The following is a 27365-nucleotide window of genomic DNA, read 5'->3' as shown; positions in this document are numbered from 1 at the left end:
GGGGACCTTATTGTAGTCAGGACCTCACTGTGTGGGGGCCTTACTGTAGTTAGGACCTCACTGTGGGGACCTTACTGTAGTTAGGACCTCACTGTGGGTGGACCTTACTGGGGTGACCATGCTGTGCAGTGAACCGGTTTCAGTTGGGAGTGTCTTATTATAAAATGTGTTTCACAGCAGAAGTTGTTTTTTTGAAGTCCTCAAATGGGATCATGGGGAGGGGCTGGGCCAGGGTTCAGAGCCCCGCCTCCTCAACATGGGCCGCCACAGGCTCCAGGGGTTATAGGTCGGGCTCAGCTCCCCGGGAGAGGGCGGAGCCTCGGGGGCGGTGGGCGTGGCATTAGAGGGCGAGGTGAAACAGTGGTGCAGTGTGGGGTCGCGGCTGATGGACCAGACGGGGCTGCTGAACGGGCCGGTGGTGGACCAGGTGTTCCCAGAGGTGGTGAAGATGGACTACAGGGGGAAAGTACACAATCTGAATGTTTTTAACATGATCTTGAGGACCTAGCTTTGTGAGGACCTAACTGTGTGAGTTGGAACCAGACGTTGTGGGGACCTTACCGTGGTGGGGATGGTGGGCGAGCCGCAGCTAGTGGACCAGGTTGTTAGAGGGTCGCTAGGGGCCGCGTCCCAGATAGACGATGACACCGACGACGACGATGACACCGCCGGCGTCGGTTCAGCCGAGTTTTGTTGAGGAACTGGCTTCTTGGCCTCATTTATTCCTTTAAAAACTGATACACAAATCAAAGATATATTTATTTAAGTCAGGACCATTACCAAATTATCAATTTTATCCAAATATTATTTTACATTTTACAAGTATTCAACAAATATATATATATATAAAATTATATTTCTATATATATTTCAATTTTTTTTAATTATTATTTTAATAAAATATTTCATGAGACAATTGTTTAAATATCCTATACGATGGTAACGTCAGACCAATATTCTACTATAATTATAATATACTATGTTTCATACTTTTGTTTATAGAGAAAGGAGTACCTCGGCTCAGGTTGAAGGAATTGCTGGGTCCGAATGCTGAGAAGGAGTTATCAGGACTAACGTCCGGAGTGGCCGGTGTGACCAGAGGAGTCCACAACCTGGGGGTGTGGACAGAGAAGGGCGGATCAAGACCCCTGTAGGCAAACTGCATGTCTGTGTGAAGTTAGTTGTAATGAGTATGATTTATTTTGAAGATTTCTACACTAGGTGGTGCACGTTTCCATGAGATGCATTATACTTATATTATATATATATATATTATATATTATATATATACTTTATATATGTTATCTATATGCACATCTTATTGATAATTCTATATGCACATTGTACTTATTTGCCTACCTAGATATTTTTTAACAACTTTTTTCATCTTAAAGGTGACATATTATACCACCAGGTGTGAGTATGATTAACCGTTACAAGCCATTTTGAAAATCGACCTCTTCTGTCCAACTAGCTGTTTGCTGGATAGATCAGACTACCAGCCTACCCAGTGGACTGTAGCAAACGTTGCTCACCTATCCATCAATTGTATCTGTCAAGGTGGACACGCCCACTTGGGATGTCAGAAGAGGCAGATTTTTAAAACGGCTTGTAACGGCTGGTATAATATGTCACCTTTAATGTGATGTTGTTGGGGTACCTCTCAGAGCCGTAACTGTCCACTGAGGTGGTGTGTGTCAGGATTCTACGGGCTGTGTTCTCTGGTCGCCACTTCCCAGGAGCACCTGAGGAGATGTTAACATATGGGCGACCCCACCAAGAGGAATGATATAGCAAACGTAACTTCTGCCGCTGGGGGTCTCTGAATCCAAAAATTAACAAAAGACAAAGTTTGTTGACGTCGTGAAATAGCGGGGGAACAAGGCAGTTGCTGTCTACACCACGATCCAAGTGGTGGAGTCTGTTGAACGTTGTGGTGACGTAAGAACGCTACCGTACCATTAGCTTGGTGGCTGACATGAGCCACTTGTCATAATATCACATCGATATTGAAATATAACAAACATAAAGTAGGTCTCTACCTGATAACTGTCTCCTGTTTTGGGGCAGTATTGCTCTGATTTGAATTTTTTTTTAAAAAACAATATAGTACATAGGACTAGTCGTTTTTAGATATTTGAAAGTGGAAATGTTACACATCATACCTTTAACACATGCACATTTAATATTCCTTTAAATAATAAGCAGTTAAGACGGATAGGTAAATTTCTTAGGATTCATAAACCATTGAGTCATTAAGACACTTGACTAAAACGGCTTGGAGTCGTACTAGCCACTACACTATCCTGCCCCGTAAACAACAACACTGACTTCATCCTGACGGGCAGCGAGGGGTCCTCTCCTCACCTGGACTCCGGTCGTAGCCAGCAGGCACTGCAGCAGAGCTGTGGTCCTGTTCCTGGATCTGGTCTGGGATCCGCCCGGTCCCAGGAGCCCTCCTGGTTTCATCACTGGAATAAAACTCAAGGTCTCAGATGCTCTGCTGTTACACATTGTGGTAACCCGGTCCACAAGAGTCCAGAGATCTCACGGCAAGTACCACGCAGAGGTTTCCAATAAAGCCGTATTCTGCGTTTATTCACAGGTATGAGAGATAACAGGTAACACATCAACTATACTATGGCCTCCGTGAGACTCAAGTAGTAGGATGTGTCGTCGGCCTTCTGCTGGGTCGTCGTGCTTCTCTCTGGGCTGAGTTCCCGGTCGGCTTTTAAGATGTCCGCCCGGTTGTTTCCACCCTCCGGCCAAGTGTTCTCCATCAGGCTGATTGCGTTGAGTGAAGATGTGCTCACTGCCGCCGGCTAGTGGATGGCGGTGGTACACCCCGTCCACCACTAGCCCACGGTTCCCCCTGGTGGGGAGCGGGTTGCCACAACATATGTGTTACACATGTTGGTTTAGCAAGCCCAAGCTCACACCCTTAACGGAAATGCCAACGTTACACACTGTTAAGATATCTCCAATTGGTTGCAGAGCAACAATATTATTTTCCTGAGAAATTATATCTGTATATCTGGCTGAATTATACTGTTGAATGACTGCATTCCTCGAGCAGCTATTCAACACAGAATTAGAACCAAGAATCAACCTTAAGCATGGACCTCAATGACCTCTGGTGCGGTACAAATCAATCACCATCAAAAGCAGATGACAAAAATTGGTCTGAGCCACCCGCGGGACCATCAGGCCTACCAACCTTGTGGCGTCCAGAAGATTTCTGTAACCGTCCACGGGCAGAGGGGCGGGAAGTCCCGGCGGAGGTGAGCAAAGCCCCAACATGGCCCTCCATAGGAAGAGTTCTGTGTTCCTGGTCTGCATGGAGATCTGCTCCAGAGTGGCTACCTCTGATTGTGGTGCAGAACACAGAGGAAGACCCCGATGAATCCCATCTATTCAACAATGTATAATCATAGAGTTCGACCACTGTAAATAAACAACATTGATTGTTCCTTTGTGATCATATATAGACCGGAGTGAGTATAGATTGGTAAGTGGTGGCAATGACAGGGTGATGATGACATGGGGATGATGACGGAATCATGGTAATGCCAGGATGGGTATGACAGAGCTGTGAGGTAATGACAGAGTGACAATGACATGGCGGTGTTGCTAGGGTGGCAGTGATAGAGTGCTAACGACATAGTGGTGAGGACATCATGGTGATGACAGAGTGGGGATGACATGGTGGAAACGACAGGGTGGTGATAACAACGGCTCTAAGGCAGGAACAGACTCACGGCTGCAACAAGTGGACAGGGGAAGATCCCATTCAGGAGGCTCCAAGTCCTTGTCCTCCTCTGAGGCAATACAGTGGTCCAGCTCTGGGAGACGGTTGCTACAGTAGTCCAGGTCTAGAGCAGGGCTGCTTTGTTGCGGTGAGATTCGAGGTGGGTGGTTGTCTTCCTGTACCCCCGAGACTGTGGAAATAGTTTAAAATGCAGTACAACTTATGACAACTTACAGTAGAATCCTACTATGATGTGTGCTGTAGACATAAAGCTGCTAGGGCTTTATGTAGCTAGGGCTAAAACGAGAGTGAAGAAGGCCTACAGAAGCTCTCTTCGGGCGAGGTTTCGGTCTTCGGGACACTGGAGGGAGACTGAGGAGCGCTGGGTGGGAAGGTCTGGTCTTTAGCCTCCACATAGGGCACATAGGGCAGCTCAAGAGGACTGGAACAGAGAATAGAGATTTCATATCAGTAAGACACAACATACATTTGATTGAATATCACAGAGAGAAAGGAAGTTAGTCGACTTTTCTTGTCTTGAAACGACATGAAGACACCTGGCTGTGGTTGGTTGGCTGTCGCTCCTGCGGTATCCTATTCCTGATTTGCTGTCTCTTCTGGGGGTTCCTGTTCCTGATTGGCTGTCGGTCCCGGTGGTTCCTATATCTGATTGGCTGTCTCTCCTGGTGGATCCAGTATCTGATTGGGTTTCTCTCGTGGCGGTGGAACCTGTTCCTAATTGGCTGTCTCTCCTGCTGACTCCTGTTCCTGATAGGCTGTCTCTTGTGTTGGTTCCTGTTCCTGATTGGCTGTCTCTTGTGTTGGTTCCTGTTCCTGATTGGCTGTCTCTTGTGTTGGTTCCTGTTCCTGATTGGCCATCTGGTTGGGGAGTTCCCGGTTTCTGGGTTTTGGCTGCGACAGGGAAATCTGATGTTTCCTCTTCTCTGGTTTCAAAGCTCACAGTCCTTCCTTTCTTTCTCACCGGTTCCTGGAACAAAGCAAGCATGCAAATAAATGAACTAACGGATCGTCATCAAGTTACATCATGCGCACTACTCATGGATGTAAGATACTAATTAGCTGGTCAACAAGCTGGAGCATGCGTATTAGTCAGTCTAGGCATGAGTTTGCAAAATTGGTGACCAGACATCGATACCAGAGTTGGCTACATGTTTCCCTGTAGCCAGGAGGATGAATGAATGGCGATACCACACGTATAATGGTACCTCTCTGATTAATGACTCCTGGTCGGTGGTGGAGGTGTCAGTGGTGGAGGTGTCGGTGGTGGAGATGTCGGTGGTGGAGGTGTCAGTGGTGAAGGTGTCGGTGGTGGTGGAGGCGGCATCATCGTCCTGCAGGTCTTTTAGCTCGTCTCCATGAGTCCTGACTTTCTTTTCCCTGTCCGCCGCATCCTCTTCCTGCTCCGGCTCCTCCACCTCCTCCACCTCCTCCATCTCCTCTTGCTCTTTCTTCTCCTCCTTCCTCTTCTTCCTCTTTTTCTTCTTCTTCTTCTTCTGTTCTTTGGTCTTAGCTTGCACTTTCACAATGAGCTCCGGCTCTGCAGAAAAAGGACACCAGTACAGTAGGATATCAGACTACAAAACACAAACCCTTTCAAACCATCTCCAGCCTGACAGTATCATACCAGGTTAAAATACACAGCGTAGCCACAAGAAACCCCAAATACATGGAAGGAGAAGCAACAAACCTTCAATTTCAAGTTTTAACAACCACCAGTGCAAATAAAAAAACACATGTAAGATATATATATATATATATATATATATATATATATATATATATATGCATATATATAGGTTTATAATATATGTATACAAGAGAGGTATCTGGTAGTCCGACCCGCTGGGTATAAGTAGTAAACCCGGGTACCTGACTGTTGTTCTGGGAGAGAGCTGAGCTCCTCGTCCTGGTCCAAGACCTCCATCAGACTGGTGTCCTCCTCCTCCTCCTCTTCCTCCTCCCCCTCCTCCTCCTCCTCCTCCTCCTCTTCCTCCTCCTCCCCAGGCCACAGTTCTCTTATCAGTGGAATAACTGCTCCGGTCTGATCCTCAACCTCACCCATTCCCACTATTGGCGGCTGCCTGCCGCTCTGAGCCTTCCGATTGGCCGGCTGAGACGTGCCTGAGGCGCTCCCATTGGCCGGCTGGGAGAAAGTCGTCCAATGTGCGACGGCACATAGGCCGCCCGCCCTGGACTTCCTGTCCGGACCGCCCACGTCGGGTAAGGTGCGTCCGTTGCCGTGGCGACCACCAACATGAGAGGCCCCGCCCCCAGGGCCGTAGAACCCTCTGGAGCTCAGTGGGGGGCCATGGGGGTCGGAGGAGGAACTGGAGGGAGGGGGGGGTCGAATCGTAGTTGAGAACACGCAACGTCTATTTATAATTACTTTTGTCTATTAATTGATTTAAAGGTCAAAACAGAGGTCACTAGCTGGTAGTGTGCAGAAAGAACGACGGACTAAAGGGCTGTTATCAAGTCAGTTATTAGGGATCAAAGATCAACTCAATCTGGACGGGAGACTGATAGTTTCTATGACAAAATAAGTGAATCTTTGTGAAATTGACGTTCTTCCCGCCTACATTATTATGGGCCATTGCTGGACCAGCCCTATTAAACTAGCATGGAAACGCCCCTGGTCGGGACAGACTCACTGTGCTGGGCTGTTAGTTTCTCTGCCAGCCTCCATGGAGAGATGTGTTGTGAACATCTCCCAACGGCTGCGGGCCTCCAGGTAGGCCAGGATTCCCACCAGCAGCAACATGATACTGGAGGAGGAAGTGGGGAAAGAAACTGTTCAAATAAATTCATCACAAGAAGGTTTGAGGAGATCATCTCGGTGTGGCGTGTGAGTTTACAGACTGCTGGTGAAATAGTGTCTCTCTAGCCTCAGTAGCCACCTGAACTCAACTTGATAAATATCAACTCACATTCACTCATATTCAACGACTTATATACAGAGTAACCCAATCACATAAACATTAACTGATCCACACGCACATTCGCCCACACGAACACACACTCACCTTTTCCCCACACACTCACACAAACATTTACTCACACATACATTCACCCAATCAAACACCCATACATACACACATTCACCCATTCACACACACACATTCACCCAGGCGTTCACAGAGTGAACCAGCTGGTCAAGCACAGTCAGGGATTTGTGTCCCCAAGGAGGCCAAAGCAGTGATGACACCTAAGGGCACCCACCTCATGACGAGGGAGACCAGCAGGCAGAAGTCCCATTCCCAGGCCGGCCGTGGTAGGGTCTTGGCACAGACCCCCAGCATGTGGTAGGGCAGCGAGGCATTCAGGACAAACACGAATTCTGAACCCCCACGTGTCACCAGCCTCAGCTCCCGGATCACTCGAGACGTGGAGAAATCTGGCGTGAACCTGGGTGAAGACATTCAACCAACCAACTGAGCCAAAAACAAAACCAAAACTGGATTAAAACAGAAACTGCTTCGAAACACAGACATCCGCTCACAGTATGACCAGCTCTCTGGAGGAGTTTGGTTGGATGATGAACTCCTGACAGTCCACAACGGTGAAGCCGTATCCTCCACACGCGTGTCTGTCGATCTGCGCTGAGGTGACGTGCACTGGCAGCGCACCGGCGTTCTCCACCTTGAAGGACCTTCGCAGAGAATGGGCGAGCTCCTTCGGTCTGGCCTCTGGAATGAAACACGGCCGGAGACTTAAGGGCTGTTTATGGTCCCACGTTCACACAACGCAAGGGGGGTTATGGACCCCTTACGTCCGTGCAGACCCTCCTTGTGTCCACCGCCAGGGGCCTGACGTGCACCTCCCAAAAATTGTAACCTTCCGTCGAGGCGACGCAGCCGCAAGGGCTGTGATTGGTGATTGGTCGGCTAACTAAAACCTGACGCAGGACCATAAACGTTCGCGACTACGTTGAAGCGTCTTGGTGGTCCTTGCGTTGCGTGAACGTGGGACCATAAAGAGCCCTTGAGGCATACGAGCAGAATAACTGAGTGCTTAGGATGGACAGTGATCAACAATCCTGGTTGATTTTGTAAAACATTATTTTTTTTAACAACAAATGTAACTATCAAACTTAAAAAAAATGTGTGTAGGCCTAGTGAGAAAATAGGATTTAGGATTCAGTATTATTGTTTTTTGTCCGGTATTCAAAGACAGAGAGTTTTGCCCGAGCATCAGCTAATGCTCAAACATGTATACAAGTGAACTCATGATCTGGGACATGTAAACAATAGAACTCACTGTCCGGGACACGTAAACAAGTGAACTCATTGTCCGGGACACATAAACAAGTGAACTCTCTGTCTGGGACATGTAAACAAGTGAACTCTCGGTCTGTGACACGTAAACAAGTCATGATCCGGGACATGTAAACAAGTGAACTCCTTATCCGGGACACGTAAACAAGTGAACTCACAGTTTGGAGACTGGGACACGTTAAACAAGTGAACTCACGATCTGAGAGAAGTAAACAAGTGAACTCACGGTCGGTGCAGTGTCTGAGCAGTGCCTCCGTCACCTTGAACCTGAGGTGACCGTCCGGTCCTGGGGTCTTCCTGCCCACCCTCAGGCGTTCCCGGACTCCCTGACCCTCCAGCAGCAGCACGTCCATCACGGTCAGGTTGTTCCTGAACAGATACGCGACATGTATACTCCACGGCCACTTCAGTCAGTTACACCCAACCAGTACCAGGTTGAACCCAACTTCATCAGAATCAGATGAATCTTTATTGCCAGGCAACTTTAAACATGTAAAAACGTATTCCTTGATATGTCGGTGCAGTGAAGAAGGAAATTTAGAGAATACTAAAATACAAAAAGCAACTGTGCAAGGATATTAACTGGGGAATACTGTCTTGTCTCAAGTTCTGGTCAAGTTCTTTGCATGATGAGTTCCTGTATGCGTTTAGAGATGCCATCATGCATCCCACTCTTTTTGTATTGCCACATTCCCGTTGAACATGAATGTAGTGTACAAGGTATTTCATGTGGGGATCGAACCCAGTTTCTTGGGTGTGGGTGTGGTCTCCGGGGAAGATGGCGTACCTGACTATGAGCAGGGAGGAGACGCTGTGGTTGCTGCTGGGCGTGAACCTCACGTTGAAGGACTTGCTTTCTCCCGGCTGGAGGAGCATGTTGTAGACCAAGGACTCTGAGGGTCCCTGGAGGAACCCAGGACCACTGCTCTCTGGTGCTGTCTTTATACACACGCACGCACACACACACGCACGCACGCACGCGCACACACACACACGCACACACACACACACACACACACACACACACACACGCAGGTTAGTACTCTGTGTTTTTATTGTATTTTATTTATTTTTATCCTGTTTTTCTACTGCTGCTGGGCTATTGCAACAAACTAATTTCTCCTACAGAGGATTAATAAAGTTGCATCGTATCATATCGTAACATCAAACTGCTTCTTTGTTTTAAATCCCCTTCAAATAAATGGCAATATTTGAGCATTATTAATCTTTTATTGTTTCTATCGAGACTCACTGGATGTTGGTGCACGTAGAATTCCAGAGTTTTACTGTCAATGTTGATGTTGGATAGATTTGCCCACGGCACCCTGGGAGGTAGGAGACAGTGGGGTAAATATTGAGTCACTTAAAGTAAATCAAATCAAACAACAGATTTTGGGTTGTTGGAGTTCAGACCTGTCGGCTAGTTTTCCGGAAAACACGGACGGACTGGGGAACAGAGCCAAGGGGAAAAGCTGAACGAAGACCGGAACATCAGCAGGGTTCTCAAGAACCACCTCCTCATCCTGGACAGAACCATATTCACACAGGAGAACCCAGCTCACAGAACCATATTCACACAGGAGAACCCAGCTCACAGAACTATATTTAAACAGGAGAACCCAGCACACAGATCTAGTTTAACAGGAGAACCCAGCTCACAGAACTATAGTTAAACAGGAGAACCCAGCTCACAGAACTATAGTTAAACAGGAGAACCCAGCTCACAGAACTATAGTTGTACAGGAGAACCCGCTCAGATAAGTATCAGAATCAGAATTCAGAATCAGAATCCAAGTAAGTTAAACACATAAAAGGAACATGTCTGTTTGGTACATACTAATAACAATAAATATAGTAAGAATCAGAAAACATAAAATAAAAATATTTACTAACCCATAAAAACACAATATGTTAATTATATAAAGAATACTTAAAGTATATCTATTTTGAAACAAAGGAGCTGCACAGTTTGTGCAGAAATGTGCAATATTTGGACCATGGAATGTGAATAGGTTAACAGTATGACTATAACAATATGTGCAATGTGCAAGGTAGACTGTCCAACAATAGGTGGCAGTATTTACACTGTGACAAAAAAATACTACTAGTACATTCCTGCTTACTGCAACCAATAAAGACCTCATAAGGAACAGTCTCAGTGTTTGTTTTTGTGACAACACATCCTTCCTGGCTGAAGGATTAGGACGGCGGGATTACCAGCCAGGGACTCAGAACTCACCGAGGAGCTGTTGGCGTTGGTCAGAGGAAACACGACTCGCTGGGTACAGTTGAGCAGCGACGGCCAGGTCAGCCTGGCCGTGACCTCCGACCTGAAGTTCTCCTGCAGCTCGGAGTTCACCTCAAACACCGCCTTGATCCTATGATAAGAAGAGGGACACCCTCGTGGGACGGGTCATGAGCGGGGAAACCCGTCGGTTGGCTGTAGAGGCCAAACGAGTCCAAACGATAACAAATGAAGCAATAGAGAGAACACACAAATACACACAGCTCTACCGCTACTCTTTGTCATATATCTATGTATTTCATTATTTGATTTATTTACTTTTAATCTCTTTTAATTCTACTGCTATACTCTTTATGTGCATAAAGACATATTGTATATATTTATGTATTTTATTTATTTATTTATTTATTTACTGTTTATCATCTTTTAATTCTACTGCTACTCTTTATGTATATTTAGACATATTTTATATTTATGTTTCATTTGTTAAATCTTTTAATTCTACTGGTGCTCTTATTTATCTACAGAAATATTGTATGTACCTTTTTATTTTATTTATTTCGATTTATCCAAGTACTACTTCTCTTTATGTGTATACCGACATATTGTATGATATTGTATAATTATTTTGTATATTCTTTCTCCCACTGTCCAGTATTTTCTGCTGTGCCACCCAGATTACCCATCTGGAATAAATAAAGTACTATCGCTCTGTACACACTCATTCTACACACACAATCCGGGGGGCTGAGTTCCACCAGAGAGGGGGCCCTGGTCCTGAGTGGGTCTTACTCATGTCCAGAGCGATCCACGAGGTCGTTCCATCGTCCCAGGAGCTTCTGGAGGAGGTCCACGTCCTCATCCCAGATGTCCTCCTGCAACACCAGACCACCAGGCCTGGACTCCCCTGGAGGAGGAAGAGGGGTCCAGAGGTCAAGAAGGGAGGTGGAGAGGAGAGGGGAGAGGGGAGGGAGGAGGGAGGGGGAGAGAGGTCCAGAAAGGAGGTAGTGAGGAGAGGAGATGGGATGGAGGAGTGGGGGGAGAGAGGGGGGAGAGAGGGGGAGAATGAAAAGAGGGAGGGAGAACGGAGGAGAGAGGAGGAGAAGAGGGGTGGAGTGTGAGACGTAGCTTGGTACGATGGAGATGTATTGCAATGATACAATCTGATGACCACAAGCCACTACCAGCCGCCTCAGTGACCTTTTTATCCCAATTTGTTTCTGGACCATAAAGCAGGTCTACCCCACCAAAGGTTAAGTGTAATCTCAAGTATTAAGTGTAATATTCCCCTTTGCAATATACAGACAAATGCCTAACCTGTGACCAGCAAAAAAAAAAAAAAGGAAAATGGAAATCATTTGATTATTGGAGAATGTGTGTGGGCTTACCATGATGTATGTCTGAGTCAAACCACCTCACCCCTTTAAACGACACTCACCTTTAAGAACGAAGGGCAGGCCCACGTAGCAGTCATCCCCACACTGTAGCCCCGCATCAAAGTATATGTTGGCCACCTGTCAGAGAGGTGGAGGGGGGGGGGGGGGGGGGGGGGGGGAGGTGAGTTTATACTGCTGACTCAAAAGGAAACCCTGTTTTTTCTTGCCCTCTTGGGGGCTGGGGGCTAGGGTCGGGGGGGGGTGTCATAAATCCTTGGCCTGTTAAGCCCTTTGAGACTGTACCGGTGATTAAGGGCTCTACAAATAAAATAGAATTGAATACACATCTCCTCCCCCCCCCCCTCCCCCACACACACACACATACATACACTCTCACAAACACTTGACTAATCAGGTTCTAACCATCTTTGTTTATGAACCAACCAACAGACACTGCTTCTCTCTGTAAGGCAGGTGTAGCGCGCGGCTGCGGGGCTGACCTTGGTGCGGCGGCGGGGCTCCAGGGTGCGCGCGTTGCGGAGCCTCCTGTGGGTGAAGCGCCGGTCCTGGGTCAGAGCCACCACCCGCCGCAGCTCAGACGGCTGTCTGAAGGAGCTCTGGATCACCAGGCCCTGGTGCACCACCTTACCCTGCGCAGGCAGACAGACAGACAGACAGACAGACAGGGAGACAGACAGGCAGGCAGGCAGGCAGGCAGGGAGACAGAGAGACAGGCAGGCAGGGAGACAGAGAGACAGGCAGGCAGGGAGACAGGCAGGCAGGGAGACAGAGAGACAGGCAGGCAGGGAGACAGGCAGGCAGGCACACAGACAGACAGCGAGGCAGACAGACAGACAGACAGACAGGCAGGCAGGCAGGGAGACAGACAGGCAGACAGGGAGACAGAGAGACAGGCAGACAGGCAGACAGGCACACAGACGACAGCGAGACAGACAGACAGACAGACAGACAGACAGACAGAAAGACAGAAAGACAGGCAGGCAGGGAGACAGACAGACAGACAGACAGACAGACAGGCAGGGAGACAGACAGACAGACAGACAGACAGACAGACAGACAGACAGACAGAAAGACAGGCAGGCAGGGAGACAGACAGACAGGCAGGCAGAAAGGCAGACAGACAGACACACAAGATACAAATGAACAAAAACACTTATTAAATCAAATGTGTTCCGAGAAGTGATTTTTTAAAAAGGGCAGCAATCAACAACTAAATCAGAGGCTACTCACAGGAAAGGAGGGGGGCAGGGTGAGGCTTTCGGGACAACTGGACAGCGTTCCCACGACGACAAGAGCTTTCACAGGTATAGTCAATATCTGAAGGTAATATTTAACAATTCGAAGGCTCCGTGAATAGTGGGGAATGGGGGCTATTCCCCACTATTCACGGAGCCTGAGGTGAATAATTGCAATAAACAAACAATAAAAAAAAATATAAAGTTGTTTTATTTATTAGCGTGACGAGACGACCGTCACGCGCAAAAACAATATCCCCATGGGATATCGCCCAATATCCCAAGATAGAGAACCAATCAAATTGCGCCATCTTAGGAGGTTCACGTGTAGCATATTCAAAATATTTTTATTAGTAGTATTATTATTTTAATAACACAGATATGGTCAATATATTATTATTACTAGTATTATCATAATAACACAGGTATTGTCATGTCAATATCTGAAGGTAATATATTATAATTATTACTAGTATTATTATTATAAAAACACACATTTTTGGTCTAACATATTAAAACAAATATATATTCTTATTATAATATTATACACAAATGTATGGTCAATAGCGGATGGTAATATCCATGTTAAATAATGCAATTAATAAACAAATGATGATTATTATTATTGTAATAATTATTCAAATTAAAATTATTAAATAATTATGTAATACATACATTGGCTAATATACCAAAATACCATCTTTTACTAGCATCTTTGAAAGATAAAGGCAAACCGGTATCAGATGTTGTCACTTTAGGGACCTCTTACCTCATAGTCTGTGGTGATGTGGACGGCTCTTTCATACGTTCCCTTGAGGCTGTTATCTATCAGGCTTACTCTGAACGCTGCGTAGTAGCCTGAAGCTAGTATCACCTACACACGGACACATGTAGCAGGTGACTGTGTTAGCCTGAAGCGTATAACAACAGGTGATTTATGTACAGAGTTCAGCTACAAAGGAGGAAAGTTCATGTTACTTAGATCTGAGATGGTGTTAACATGTGGGAGCATGATGCAAGATGTAACCGATCAGGGCTTAATATTTGGCGGAAGGAATTTTCGTCACGTCTAAGTTGAATATGTGTACAATGTTATTCAAGGACAATAAAGTTGCATATTATAACTAATCATTTGAAATAACACCAATATACGGTAAACAGTCAAAATAACGGTAAGGGGTACGAATGCCTCTCTACGAATCCACCTAAATACTGCAATACTTCAATGTAATAATGTGCACTTTCCACTGTACACTGTACTGTGTAATTAAGTATTTATTCTGTAGTGAAGTACCTCTTAGCTTCATTTATTGTGTAACCCTTAGGCGTGTACATCTATGCCCTTATGGCATGACATTGTAATCACTGTGTGATTTTTTATTTTATTTTATGCATGCATGCATGTATTGCTGGACACTTTATGAACTTTTTATAAAGAACTTTTTATTGCACCTTTGTATATTCCATGGGCTGCTGTAACAAAGTGAAATTCTCATGTATGGGATGAAATAGTTCTTATCTTAAAAAAGTTCTTATCTTATCTTATCTCTCTGTACAGAACTAATATTATTATTGTTTCAACACGAGCCCTGCCCCCTGAGTCAAACACACAGGGGGCCAGACTAAACGCGGGGCGCTCCTACCGTTCTCTGCTGGGAGGCTGGGGCCCGCTGCAGCTCCTCAGCACTCCCCCGCACCACCGTCTGGTTCCCCCTGCCCGTCTTCAGCAGCTCCATGGAAAAACTGTCCCCTGTCACCAGCCAGGACTTGATCTCCAGCTGGGAGAGGGAGATGGTCAAAACACCTAGCAATCAATCGATTAATATCAACGAGAACCCTACGTTTGATTCAAATAACTGTCAAAATTGGTTTACTTCTTAGATATGTTCTTTTTTTTTTAGATATGTTATATTCTTTTTGATTTGTTGGGTATTTCTTTGTGTGTGTGTGTGTGTGTGTGTGTGTGTGTGTGTGTGTGTGCGTGTGTTTGTGTGTGTGGTTCACATACACTCACCTCTATAGGGTTACCGTTGATGACAACCAGAGTAATGCTGCTGGTTTTCGTTGAACTCTGAACCCCGAAGTCCAGGAAGCTATCCTGAAGACTGGGAGGAAGAACCAGGGGCTGAACACACACACACACACACACACACACACACACACACACACACACACACACACACACACACACACACACACACACACACACACACAAACAAAATACAAAATTACATTTTTGTATACATGTAACATAAACAGCACATTTATAGGTATTTTATATGAATGTCTTGATGATAATCAATTTTTATTAATAATTTGACGTGGTGTTATTTTTGTTATTTACAAAAATATGACAGAACATTTTTATTTTATTATCTTTATAACACAACAAGATAAGATAAAGTAGTACTTGATCCGAGACAGGAATTTAGTAGTCAGGGCAGAAAGTACAGGAAAGAACAGCAGATTCAATTATCAATTTCAATGGGAAACTAAAATGAGAATCAAAACTACAACAACTATAGAGAAACTACCCTGTGTATAAACGGAGAGCAGTAGACACCTACCTCTAGCAGGCCTGTGTAGGCCAGGACGGGGAGGTGGAAGCCAGAGAGGTTGGTGAGCAGGAGGACATTGCTGTTGATGAGGACAGACGGACGGACGGGCTGGAAGACCAGCGAGAAGACGTACTGGGACCCCTGAGGTGGGAGGACCACCGAACTCAGGTTCTGAACCTAGAGAGGGACCAGCAGGGGTCAGACAGTGGATACAGAGACGGGGCGTTAAAGAGCCGGTTGGGGTTTGACAGTGAATCTGGAGACAGGTCAATAAGGGGTAAGGTGGAGGTAAGACAGTACAGAGACACAGTTGTTAATGAGCAGGTAGGGGTTAGACAATGAATAAAGATATGGGTCATGAAGGGGTAAGACAAGACAGAGATAAGTCATTGAGTAGTAGGTGGGGGTTAGACAGTACAGAGACAGGTGGCTAAGGAGCAGGTAGGGGTTAGACAGGTGGTTAAGGAGCAGGTAGGGGTTAGACAGGTGGCTAAGGAGCAGGTAGGGGTTAGACAGGTTGTGAAGGAGCAGGTAGGGGTTAGACAGGTGGTGAAGGAGCAGGTAGGGGTTAGACAGGTTGTGAAATAGCAGGTAGGGGTTAGACAGGTGGTGAAGGAGCAGGTAGGGGTTAGACAGGTTGTGAAGGAGCAGGTAGGGGTTAGACAGGTTGTGAAGGAGCAGGTAGGGGTTAGACAGGTTGTGAATGAGCAGGTAGGGGTTAGACAGGTTGTGAAGGAGCAGGTAGGGGTTAGACAGGTGGTGAAGGAGCAGGTAGGGGCTAGACAGTTTTCTAGGTCTCACAGTGAACATGGCTGTGGCGTCCAGCTTAAGGGAAGCGTTGAGGATCTGGACCGGGTAGCCGAAGGTGTTTGTGAGGAAGACGGGTCTGACCACTGGGTCCAGGGGACTGTTCCTGATGTGGAACAGGGTGGTGGCGTCCTCAAAACTCAGATAGCTGCAACAGAAGGCATGGCAAAATAATATATATAGAGATATATAGAAATCCTGGAAAAAACTTGACATGCCTGGCTTGGATGATGGTAGGCCTGAACACAACTGGATTGAAGTTTAGTTACTATTACTATTATTGGGTCATTTAGAAGACATGTCATCAAGTAGCAGGTAGGGTTGGTAAAGGTTACCTATACAGATAAGTTGGTGGGCTTCGGGGATTGAATGAAAAACATTTCAGCTTAACACAATAACCCTATTCACTATCCTCCTACCCATGACAGGATTATCAGTTCGAGGATAAGTTTTGTTCTGTATAAAACTCAAAACAACTGAAAGTAATCAAGTAGCATACCCTGCCAGCAGGTCGGCTTTGTAAAGGATCTCTAGTGTGAGATAACTCCTCTCTGTCACCTTCACTGTGATCTTACCAGACGACTGGTCTGGGCCTGCTGCTTTAGAGGCTGTGGAGGAGGAAACACAGCGTTATCGGACCCTGCTGCCGCAGAGGCTGTGGAGGAGAGACCACGAAGGACCCCCTGGATGAGGTGTTTCTATTTTACAAGTACGTATTTTTGTGAAACAAAAAAAACAAACTGGGAGTGGAACATGGTTTGAATACAGCTTAATACAATTGTTAATAAAAAAAAATGTATAGAGGAAATAAAGAAAATATAGCGGCAATGGGATAAATCCCACGCAGGACACTTGCAGCTTGAAACAAACAAACTTCCCTTTTTTACCAGACTTCACTCGGTTAATGTTGACCTCATGACCAAAATCATCCCGAACCAAACCAATCAATTATTTCCCCCCAAAAAAACTTACGATCAAAAGTTATACTCGCTACTTTGGTGTATCCTCGTTCCTTCAGAGTAACCCCCTTAAATTCCACTGAGATCGCTTCGTTTGGTGGTGACGTTCGTACACTCTGTAAATGAATAAAAAAACATAAGGGAAGGAACTACATTCAGACATAGGACATATACTGTTGAAATAAAAGATAAAGAAGACGGATAGAGAGGGATATTGTTTAAAAAACAGATACAGGGACAATAAAAACCTACTGTGATTCCAACATCTTCTGTTCCTGCGTTTAAAAGGAGATTCAACGTCCTGGGGCGATCTACGATATAAAACAAGTGAGGATAGAGCATTGAGAGAGGAGAGAAAGAGAGAGCGATGGAGAGAGAGAGAGAGAGAGAGAGAGAGAGAGAGAGAGAGAGAGAAAGAGAGTCAGAGAGAGAGAGCCAGAGAGAGCCAGAGAGAGTCAAAGAGAGAGAGAGTGTAAGGGAGTCAGAGAGAGAGAGATGGATTAGGGGTCTGGAGAACACCTGGAAGTACTTCATCATCCTCATCATCTTCATCATCCCCACCACCATCAGTGAGCCCCATACCTTGAGCCCGCAGCGTTCCAAAGTCAAGCACCTCCTTGGAGGAGTAGATAGCAGGAGCTGGAACCACGAGGAACACAACATGTTGAAGTAACCAGCACACACAGGTTCCACAAGTTGCAACAATAGCCTAAATCCTTTGATTTTGAGTATCAGTATAGACCAATACATTTAATCCTGGAGCCTCCTTAGCATACATGATCCCCATTAAGAAACAAGTTGGAAACCCAGTGACTAAATGTTGGTGAATGTCCAGAGGCATTGGGGGGTCTGTACCGGCGAAGGAGGGCTCCGTAGAGGGGATGGCGGACTGGTCCAGGCTGGGGGTGGTGGGTCTGACCCCGAAGACAGACGTGTGGTCGTCTGCATACCGAGATACAAAACTCGCTCTCTTCTCAAACGGGGGAACCTCCTGCACAGAGAAACAACGGAATCGTGTTCAGATGCTCCTTTTTATCTTTCTGTGGATTTTGTTAAAGTATGGATCTTTAAATCATTGTCAATCTGAATCGATTCTGTAGGAGTTCAAATTGTTTAATTATGTCTTAAAATTAATAATAATATGAATACGAATACATTTGATTGATTAATCGCTTTTGTAGCTACCCAAACACACATAACAAAGACATAAAATGCAAGAACAAACAATTAAAATGAATAATACAAATGAATGAATATTGTACATAGACAGTCTATGTTTTAATTGAGTTAATTACAGGAGAAAAGCCGAAATGACTGAAAGCATACCCATAACTCCTCAGCGTGTGGGTGTTGGCCTGTGGGCAGCTCTAGGTGTAGGTCCCCTCCACTGGAGTACATCTCCACAACCTGGTGGAGATGAACAGGAAACCTCGTGAAGGACTTTACGAACATGAAACGTTCACTATCATACAGGCCAATCAAGACCATGCCAAAATATCACGTCGTTTTCATCTCATATTTATAGTTATTATTTAGAGTTCCTAATCATATATTAATATTAAAGTAATTTATTACAGTCTTACGTTATGTGGCCACTTTTGTTTTGTCATCATTGACAAAACAGGAGTATTTTTCCTCATTCTCTCATCATTTTTTGTATTTTCTCAAAATACATTTTGACCTCTGATGATACCGTTGTATTCTGTAATTCTCGCATTTCATTGAAATTTAAAATTGAAATGAATCAGCGATGACGGCATTATAGGTACACCCCGAAAAACATACAGGTACATCTGTAAATATACAGTTACATCTGTAAACACACGGGTACATCCGTATAGACACAGGTACACATGGTTACATGAAATATGATCATGGGGTTGGGTTAAGATCTAGTAACACGTGCTCCAGGCGGTGGCCTACCTGGAGAGGTTGACTGTGAGATGGTTGGAGGTTCAACAGACGAGAGGAATGCTCATCTGCAGGGGCCTGGGGCACGGTGAAGGGCCTCAATCTGTAGAGGTTTGGAACACTCACCCCAAACACCTACAGAGACACAGAGAGACACAGAGACACAGAGAGAGACACAGAGAGACACAGAGACAGAGAGACACAGAGAGACACAGAGACACAGAGAGACACAGAGAGACACAGAGACAGAGAGACAGAGAGAGCCAGAGAGACACAGAGAGACAGAGAGACACAGAGAGACACAGAGAGACACAGAGAGACACAGACACAGAGAGACACAGAGAGACACAGACACAGACACAGAGAGAGACACAGACACAGAGAGACACAGAGAGACACAGAGAGACACAGACACAGAGAGACAGAGACACAGAGATACACAGAGACAGACACAGAGACACAGACACAGACAGACAGAGAGACACAGAGAGACAGAGAGAGACAGAGAGACACAGAGAGACACAGAGAGACAGACACAGAGACACAGAGAGACAGAGAGAGACAGAGAGACACAGAGAGACAGACACAGAGACACAGAGAGACACAGAGAGACACAGAGAGACACAGAGACACAGAGACACAGAGAGAGAGAGAGAGACAGAGAGACACAGAGACAGACACAGAGACAGACACAGAGACACAGAGAGACATAGAGAGACACAGAGAGACACAGAGAGACACAGAGACATAGAGAGACACAGAGAGACACAGAGAGAGAGACAGAGAGACACAGAGAGACACAGAGACATAGAGAGACACAGAGAGACAGAGAGACAGACAGAGAGACAGAGAGACAGAGAGAGACACAGAGACACAGAGAGACACAGAGACAGAGACACAGAGAGACACAGACACAGACAGACAGAGAGACAGAGAGACAGACACAGAGACAAAGACAGACAGTGAGACAGTGAGACAGTGAGACAAACAGACAGAGACACAGAGAGACAGAGAGAGACACAGAGAGACAGAGAGACAGACAGACAGAGAGACAGAGAGAGACACAGAGAGACACAGAGAGACAGAGAGACAGACACAGACAGAGAGACACAGAGAGACAGAGAGAGACACAGAGACACAGAGAGACACAGAGAGACACAGACACAGACAGACAGAGAGAGACACAGAGACACAGACAGACACAGAGACACAGACAGACAGTGAGACAGAGACACAGAGAGACACAGAGACACAGAGAGACACAGACACAGACAGACAGATAGACAGAGAGACAGACACAGAGACACAGACAGACAGTGAGACAGTGAGACAGAGAGACACAGAGACACAGAGACACACACACACACACACACACACACACACACACACACAGGAAATTAGAAGAAAAGCTAAAACAAATGAACCAAATATACAGATTGACCACTGAATATCATAATCATTTTCTAAATATAAAATCAATTGTAAAATGGAACAGGGTAGTCTGGTGGAAAGGGTGTTTGACTCCCAGTTGGAGTTTCTTTCATACCCAAAGTAAATAGAGTATATCTCCACACCTACAAGGACATACTATGTAATCTTGATACCAAAAGAAAGATAACACTTGAGAGATTGTTGTGCAATAATCAATTTGGATACTTGGTTAGAGTGAATAAAGCTAGAACACGGAAAATGTTTAAGATTTAATTTCTGCCTGAAATAATTGTATTCTTTTAGATTGAATACCACCTAGGGCCTCATCAGTTGGTAACGCTATAGTCCAATAATACCATAGCAGAACATCTGATGTCTCCCTGGATAAATAGTTGATGCCAATTAAATGAAGTAGAGCAAAGATAGTGGTTTTAGTAGAGGTAGGTTTAAACAAAATCTCCAAATAAATCAATAAATCCAATGCAAACCAATGAAAATGCACTGTAACATACCAGCTCCTTAATGACCCCTCTCTGCACTGTCTAACACTTACCAGCTCCTTGATGACCTGTCTCTGTACTGTCTAACCACTACCAGTTCCTTAATGACCGGTCTCTATACTGTCTTACACCAACCAGCTCCTTAATGACCTGTCTCTGTGCTGTCTAACTCTTACCTGCTCCCTAATGTCCTGTCTCTGTACTGTCTAACCCCCACCAGCTCCTTAATTACCTGTCTCTCTGCACTGTCTAACTCTTACCTGCTCCTTAATGTCTTGTCTCTGAACTGTCTAACCCCCACCAGCTCCTTAACGTCCTGTCTCTGAACTGTCTAACCCCTACTCCTTATTGACATGGATCTGAATTCATTATCAATCTCTTTGGATAGAAGCATCTGCTAATTGCATAAACACAAATCATAAAATACAATAATACAGCAAAACTAATATAATAATTGTCTATTAGGCAAGATAATAACTTTGAAAAAAGGTGTGTTGGTTGCCTACCTGGTAGGCAAACAGACCATGATGTGATGTGTTGATGAATAAAGTGTTCTCTATGTTTCCCACCACGCGGGCCAGGAACACCACATCAAACGATGTCATTCCTCCTGGTGGCAGTATCTGGTGGAAAGAGAGTTTAATAAACATAAATATAACAAAGTGGACCTTTGACTTTACTATGTTAGAGGATTAATCAGGCGTAAAATACGACCGGTCTCTACGACCGGAGTTATAGCATGGTGATCATACTATAAGCTCTAACTACAATCAACATGGAAGGAAACTATGGAATGAGGGATAAAATAAGTTAAGCTCAGAATTACTTTCCATCAAATAACCGAAAACGGATTACAGGAAGATTATCAGATTGGCAACCTTGCCAACTTGCTGATATGTAGTTATTCACTTCTGAACACCAAATACACATTTTATATCAGAAGAACAGAAAGAGATGGCCCACGAGCATCCTGGGTAGTGTAGTTCCGGACTATAGGCTGTGTGAAGGCAGATACTCACATCGTGCTTGAAGAAGGACGCATGGAAGTGTGCTGTGGAGCCTGATATGGACATCAGACTGATCTCCTCTGAGCCGGGGTTGTGGAGGTGCACTTTCTCCATCTTGAGCATCCCCACTGGGCTGCAGATAGAAAGCGGGAGAATTAGATGAACATATATAAAGATCATGGCCAATGGCTTACGATGCAAACAACTTATAACTTCTCATTTTGAAAATAACAGGAACTGATGTGTGTCAGGGTGAGTGAAAAAAAAGTGGGAGGGGCATGATTGTTGACATATTTTTTGTATTTCCTGGAAATCTTCTGTGTTCAAGTCCTTTTTTACACTTAGTACATCTGTCATTAACCAAACAATGATTTTTCTATACTGTGCTTTCTAGATAGGCAAGACCTTATCTAAATGCAAACACTCAAGTGGGAGAGAGACTGAGTGGGTTGACTCTGAGCAACCTCTAAGTGAGTAGCAGGCTTGCTAGTTATCTCTCTAGAGTTGACTAGTTGACCTGCTCAAAGTGAACTTACTCAAAGTGAAATAGTCAGCAACAAATTCAGAGTTAGTCAACTAAACTAAACGTGACATGTGAGTTAGCCTGTGCTCGAGGCTAAGCGGCGCACTGACTCTCCGGTCCTCACACAGGATGATGTCACGGGATCCCGTGCTCCTGTGACATTTAGCTCCCGTCAGATTGCCGCTGGCGCTGCACCAGGTGAGGCACGCGGTGAAACGGGATCACCTGAGCCATGGCCACATGGGTGTTGGCCCCTGAAGCTCTTGGAGCTACGGTTACGCCTCTCCCAGCCAAGTCTGTTTTTATTAGCATTTAGTGTTCTCTTAAAGTCTCAGGGTATGTTTCATATGTTGAGAGTTGTCATTCCATTGTATTGCAGTTGGTTCAAATGGGTCTACAATGTCATATTTTGTGAATCATTGGCACAATGCATGCAGAAATATCACAGCATCTTTCTAGCTCTCTAGCAACAGTCCAGTATTTTAAAACCCTTCCGGGCAAAACAAGAATTAATCATAGAAATACTGTACTATGGTGTGTGTGTGTGTGTGTGTGTGTGTGTGTGTGTGTGTGTGTGTGTGTGTGGTGCAAAACCTGGTTGATACCCTGCTCACAAGGAACAGCAGCACAATGATACTAACTGTGGAGTATTTTTGTGTGAGCATGCACATCCGTGACTCGAAAAAAGGCAAATCTCAGAATAGATAAAATGTTGTTATAAACAGATTCCTAACCCTCAATTGTTTATAACTCTCTGGGCACAATTTCACAAAGAGCTTCACTCTCTGTAATCAAACTGCAAACAGCGCTATTAGCCGAGCTGTGGGCTTACAGCACTGTAGACGAGCTACTCACTGTTCACTGAAGTCCAGCATCGCAGGCTCAAAGCGCAGAACACGGCGGGTGAGCGGGTTCGGGGACGCCAGAGGTGACAGACACAGCACACACAGCACACACAGCAAGTGAGCACCCATTGTTTCCATGCTGCCGTGCGTTCAGGAACCACAGCTACACCCGAGAAGACAGAAGAAGCTCAAAAACATGCACCCTGGACTGGGAACCCTGAACATGCTCTTAAACTAATTCTCTATTTGTGATGTTCAGCAGCGGAGTCAGTAGTCTTTTGTAGCACCGCCTTGTCCTGTCAGGGGAACTGCTGGTGTGAAATCAAATTATCACAATGGGTCTCACCATGATTATAGATGAGGACAAACCAGCGGTTAAGAAACTCACCAAACTGGCTCAACAGGCAGAGTAGCTGAACAAGAGCTCGCTCCTCTCTACAGAGATTCATTTCATATTTGGGCTGAACCAATGATAAGAGGAGGCCTACCACTATACAACACAGGAGAGCTTTGGTTGAGTCCTGTGCAAACTTGGAACTATGGAAATTGGTGTTAGGCAGGGAATAGTGATTGCACGGGTGCTTCAATCCAACATTCTGTATAACTCAAATGTAACCCTTTTCTTAATCCCCCAAAATGAATTCAAGTTTTTAATAAAGCCTCATCTTATAAACCTATATTCTGCACTATGTGCTATATACAGTGCATAGTGAAGGAGGCTATGTTAATGAGAAAGGGTGCTGGCCATAGCTGTTAGCTATATATGCGAGCTGCCAGACCTAGTCATATCTGATAGCCATAGATGGTAGCATTTTAGCTATTGGTGTTGCTGCAATATGCCAACTTTGGGTTCTTGGAATATACTAGCTGTAACTCTAGCTGCTAGCTTTAGCTCTTAGCCATATCTGCAAATTGTATGCTGGCTGTAGCAGCATCTGCTAGCTGTGACAATGTAGTTGGGTTACATTTCCATCCCTCAGGGGATAAACCCAGAACGAGAGAGAGAGCAAATCATGGGCTGGTTCCATAACTCCACAGTACCACAGTTGATCCTGTCCAATGTTTAAAAGACAGAATTGGGATTAAAGAGGCCGAGTTTAAGGTAAATGCAGGAGATGAAACAGGAGGCAGAGCAAAAGTGTGACAGTACTGCTGCCCTGTAGGCCCTTAGAGGCCCTGAAACTTAAGTGTTAAAGTTAAGTGACAATGTGCAATTATTTAAACTAGCTCATAGACTAACATGACCTGGACATATCTGTAGTCAATTCGCTCTCTTTGAATACAACAATCATAAAATTGCCACTCCCAAAACCCCTCCCACACGTGCCACCCTGCCAGCCCAGCTTTGTTTGATTGCGTCACACAGTAGTTACAGTTAGTTAGAGTGGACAGAACTCTGTTGTCGTTTTAGTTTTTTTTTCCCCCTACTAACTGGGAGGGGCTGATTCTTACACAATGAGACTTATATGTAAATGTAGTTGCAGGTACTACTACCTTTAGGTGTCCTCGATTTTAAATGCCTTAAATGCCTTGAGTTTAAACATCCAGCCTGTCCAGCAGGCAGTTTAAACAACTGCCTGCTCGACATTTTCTGAATGTCAAGCAAAAATTCTGAAATTATTGTGGGTTTACCCTGAGCCCAGGGATGTGGCCGTGGCCGTGTTTACAACGAGAAAGGGGCGGAGCCTACAGGTGTTACCTGTTCAAATAACCCCCGGCAACAAGGCAGAACATGCTGATGCAAAGAGAAGCTAACGGCGGCGGCCTGCGGGAAGGCGTGGCTGGACGACCAGCCCCGCCTAGAAAGGTCCAGCCCCGCCCACAACACTATTTTAGCATACCTGTTGCGGTTGAGAAGAAGGAAGACTGAAAGTCCATCATGTCGGTGAGCGTTGAATGCGTTGAATGTGTTTTATTGCAGATAATTGTTGTTGTTGTTATGAAGCTAAACTGTAGGTTTATTACGGTATATTAACCCCCCCCCCCCCCATTATTATTGTTAATTTTGTTTTAAAAAATTGCGACACCCGTGGGTAGGCTATATCCATTACCAACTCCACTCCAACTCGTGCTACATTGCTTGAATAAAAAACTTCTGTGCCGTTTTGGTTTCTTCTGGACGAGAAAATGTGTATTCAGAGTTTTATTAAAAGGTTTTTTATTATTGAGCTATTAAAGTTTAATACGTAACAGTGCTTGTGTACATTTTTATTGGTTATTGAACTGTTCACCCGCAAACTTGGGTTCTATGTGTGCACGAAAGACTCCCTTTGTTTACGTGACGTTGCCTAGCAACGCATGTGCAGCCTTTATCAGAGACACTATAGAAGGAGTGTATTGTATTAGGGGCCCACTAACACCTATATTAAAGGTCCCATGGCATGCTATTTTATGGATGCTAATACAGTACTTGAAGATGTTCAAGAAATTCAGCCTTGGTGCAGAGATACAGCCACTACGAGCCAGTCCCACAATGAGCTCTCCACAAACGCGCCATTTTTAGAGGCGGGTCAAGGTGGAGGGTGACGGTGTGGCCCTGAGCAGCTTGCGGCCACGGTACCATGCGCTAGTGTTTACAGTGGAACACTGAACACTCCGGGTGCTCCGGCGGGAGTCCTGGAGCTCTATATCTAAATAATATCATATTATATTTTGATATGTATATAATATATATTATCATGGTCAAAAGATGTTAGCACCTCCGGATGATATTATGAATTTCAAACGACTGCGTCGGGTTCTCAGACGCCTCTGGTTCTTCCAATTCCATGTCAATATCAAGTACAGACTGAACCGCGAAATGGAGGCGAAAGGGATTGTTGCTCGGGGTTGTCTCCCGCCGGAGCCGCCGTTGCCCAGCATTCAGTGGGCAGCGGGGCTCCGGCGGACAATCCTGGGCAACAATCCTTTTCTCCTCCATGTCGCGGTTCCCAATTCCTTCTCAACCATGGCCGAGATAACCCGCACTACGACTCTCGTTGTGAAAATACGAGACCTCAGAGAACCCGACGCAGTCTAGTCTTTTCACCAAATGGGAGCAAACATATTAGGGAGTGTACTGTACCTAGAAGGACTTTGCTTTAACTACATGCTACCACCTTCCTCAAATGCATTGAAAAGGCTGTCGTTTGCACAATTTCACAAATAATCACCGCTCACTGAAAGAATATGTGAAGAATACGTATATGTACGGGGGGCGTCCAAACAGTCTCGTAAATGCAGCAAGTTTCGTCCTGAATGAAGCACGATAAAGGTATTGGATGTGGGCGGGGCTGGACCCGCCAATCCGGATGTGGGCGTGGTTGGACGTCCAACTCCGCCTTCCCGCAGGCCGCCAAGTACGTCTCGCTGCGACCTGCGGGAAGGCGGGGCGTGACATCACGCCCTGCCCACATCATGGGCGAGTGCATTCTTAATTATGTTTCATTTGAAATAATAAACGGGAACTCCTCAAATCATTCGTTGTGCAGTAGTGAAATATTTTATGTTAAGGCCTAGCTAATCTAAGTCAGGTTTGGGTTAGGGTTAGCTTCTAGTTAGGGTTAGGGGTTAGCTGCTAGTTAGGGTTAGGGTTAGGGGTTAGCTGCTAGTTCAAGAGGACGTTCAAGAGGACGTATTTAGTTAAAGTATTTTCAAGAAAGACGTATTTTTCTTCTTCTGTTGGTTTTATATGGGCTGCGCAATCCCAGAATGCACTCGCCCGTGATGTGGGCAGGGCGTGATGTAACGCCCCGCCTTCCCGCAGGCCGCAGCGAGATGCTTCTCCAGGCCGCAGCCGTTGGCACTTGGATGCAACGGCGCACGAGTAACGCATGTCGTGGAATTCAAATTAAAAGTGGCAGTTGCAAACACAACACTGTCTCCCCATTATAACTAGTTTCGCACTTAATTACTCAACAATGAC

At 45.3% G+C, this 27365-nt stretch overlaps 1 protein-coding gene across 1 annotated transcript; it reads right to left on the bottom strand.

Annotated features, from left to right (window-relative positions):
* Positions 1-210: 210 nt before the first annotated feature.
* Positions 211-23590, bottom strand: tmem131 (transmembrane protein 131; the record flags this gene model as incomplete). The annotated part of the gene is made up of 35 exons (XM_084472941.1): positions 211-453; positions 562-734; positions 1015-1112; positions 1661-1745; positions 2368-2471; positions 3218-3365; positions 3759-3938; positions 4072-4190; positions 5851-6096; positions 6421-6534; positions 6989-7174; positions 7269-7455; positions 8270-8412; positions 8831-8946; positions 9296-9368; positions 9457-9566; positions 10283-10421; positions 11081-11195; positions 11727-11802; positions 12165-12314; positions 12916-13002; positions 13690-13794; positions 14564-14698; positions 14935-15045; positions 15488-15655; positions 16280-16433; positions 16785-16893; positions 17258-17360; positions 17774-17883; positions 18100-18235; positions 18571-18651; positions 19168-19290; positions 21593-21709; positions 22106-22226; positions 23472-23590. The coding sequence occupies 35 exons, from the start codon at positions 23588-23590 to the stop codon at positions 211-213; spliced, it is 4584 nt and encodes a 1527-aa protein (XP_084329067.1).
* Between the last annotated feature and the right edge of the window lie 3775 nt (positions 23591-27365).

The sequence above is a fragment of the Micromesistius poutassou genome (genome assembly GCF_964030765.1).
Source record: "Micromesistius poutassou genome assembly, chromosome: 9".
Taxonomy (NCBI): Eukaryota; Metazoa; Chordata; class Actinopteri; order Gadiformes; family Gadidae; genus Micromesistius; species Micromesistius poutassou.
Note: the sequence above shows the minus strand (reverse complement) of the source record. Positions and strands in the feature narration are given on the sequence as shown.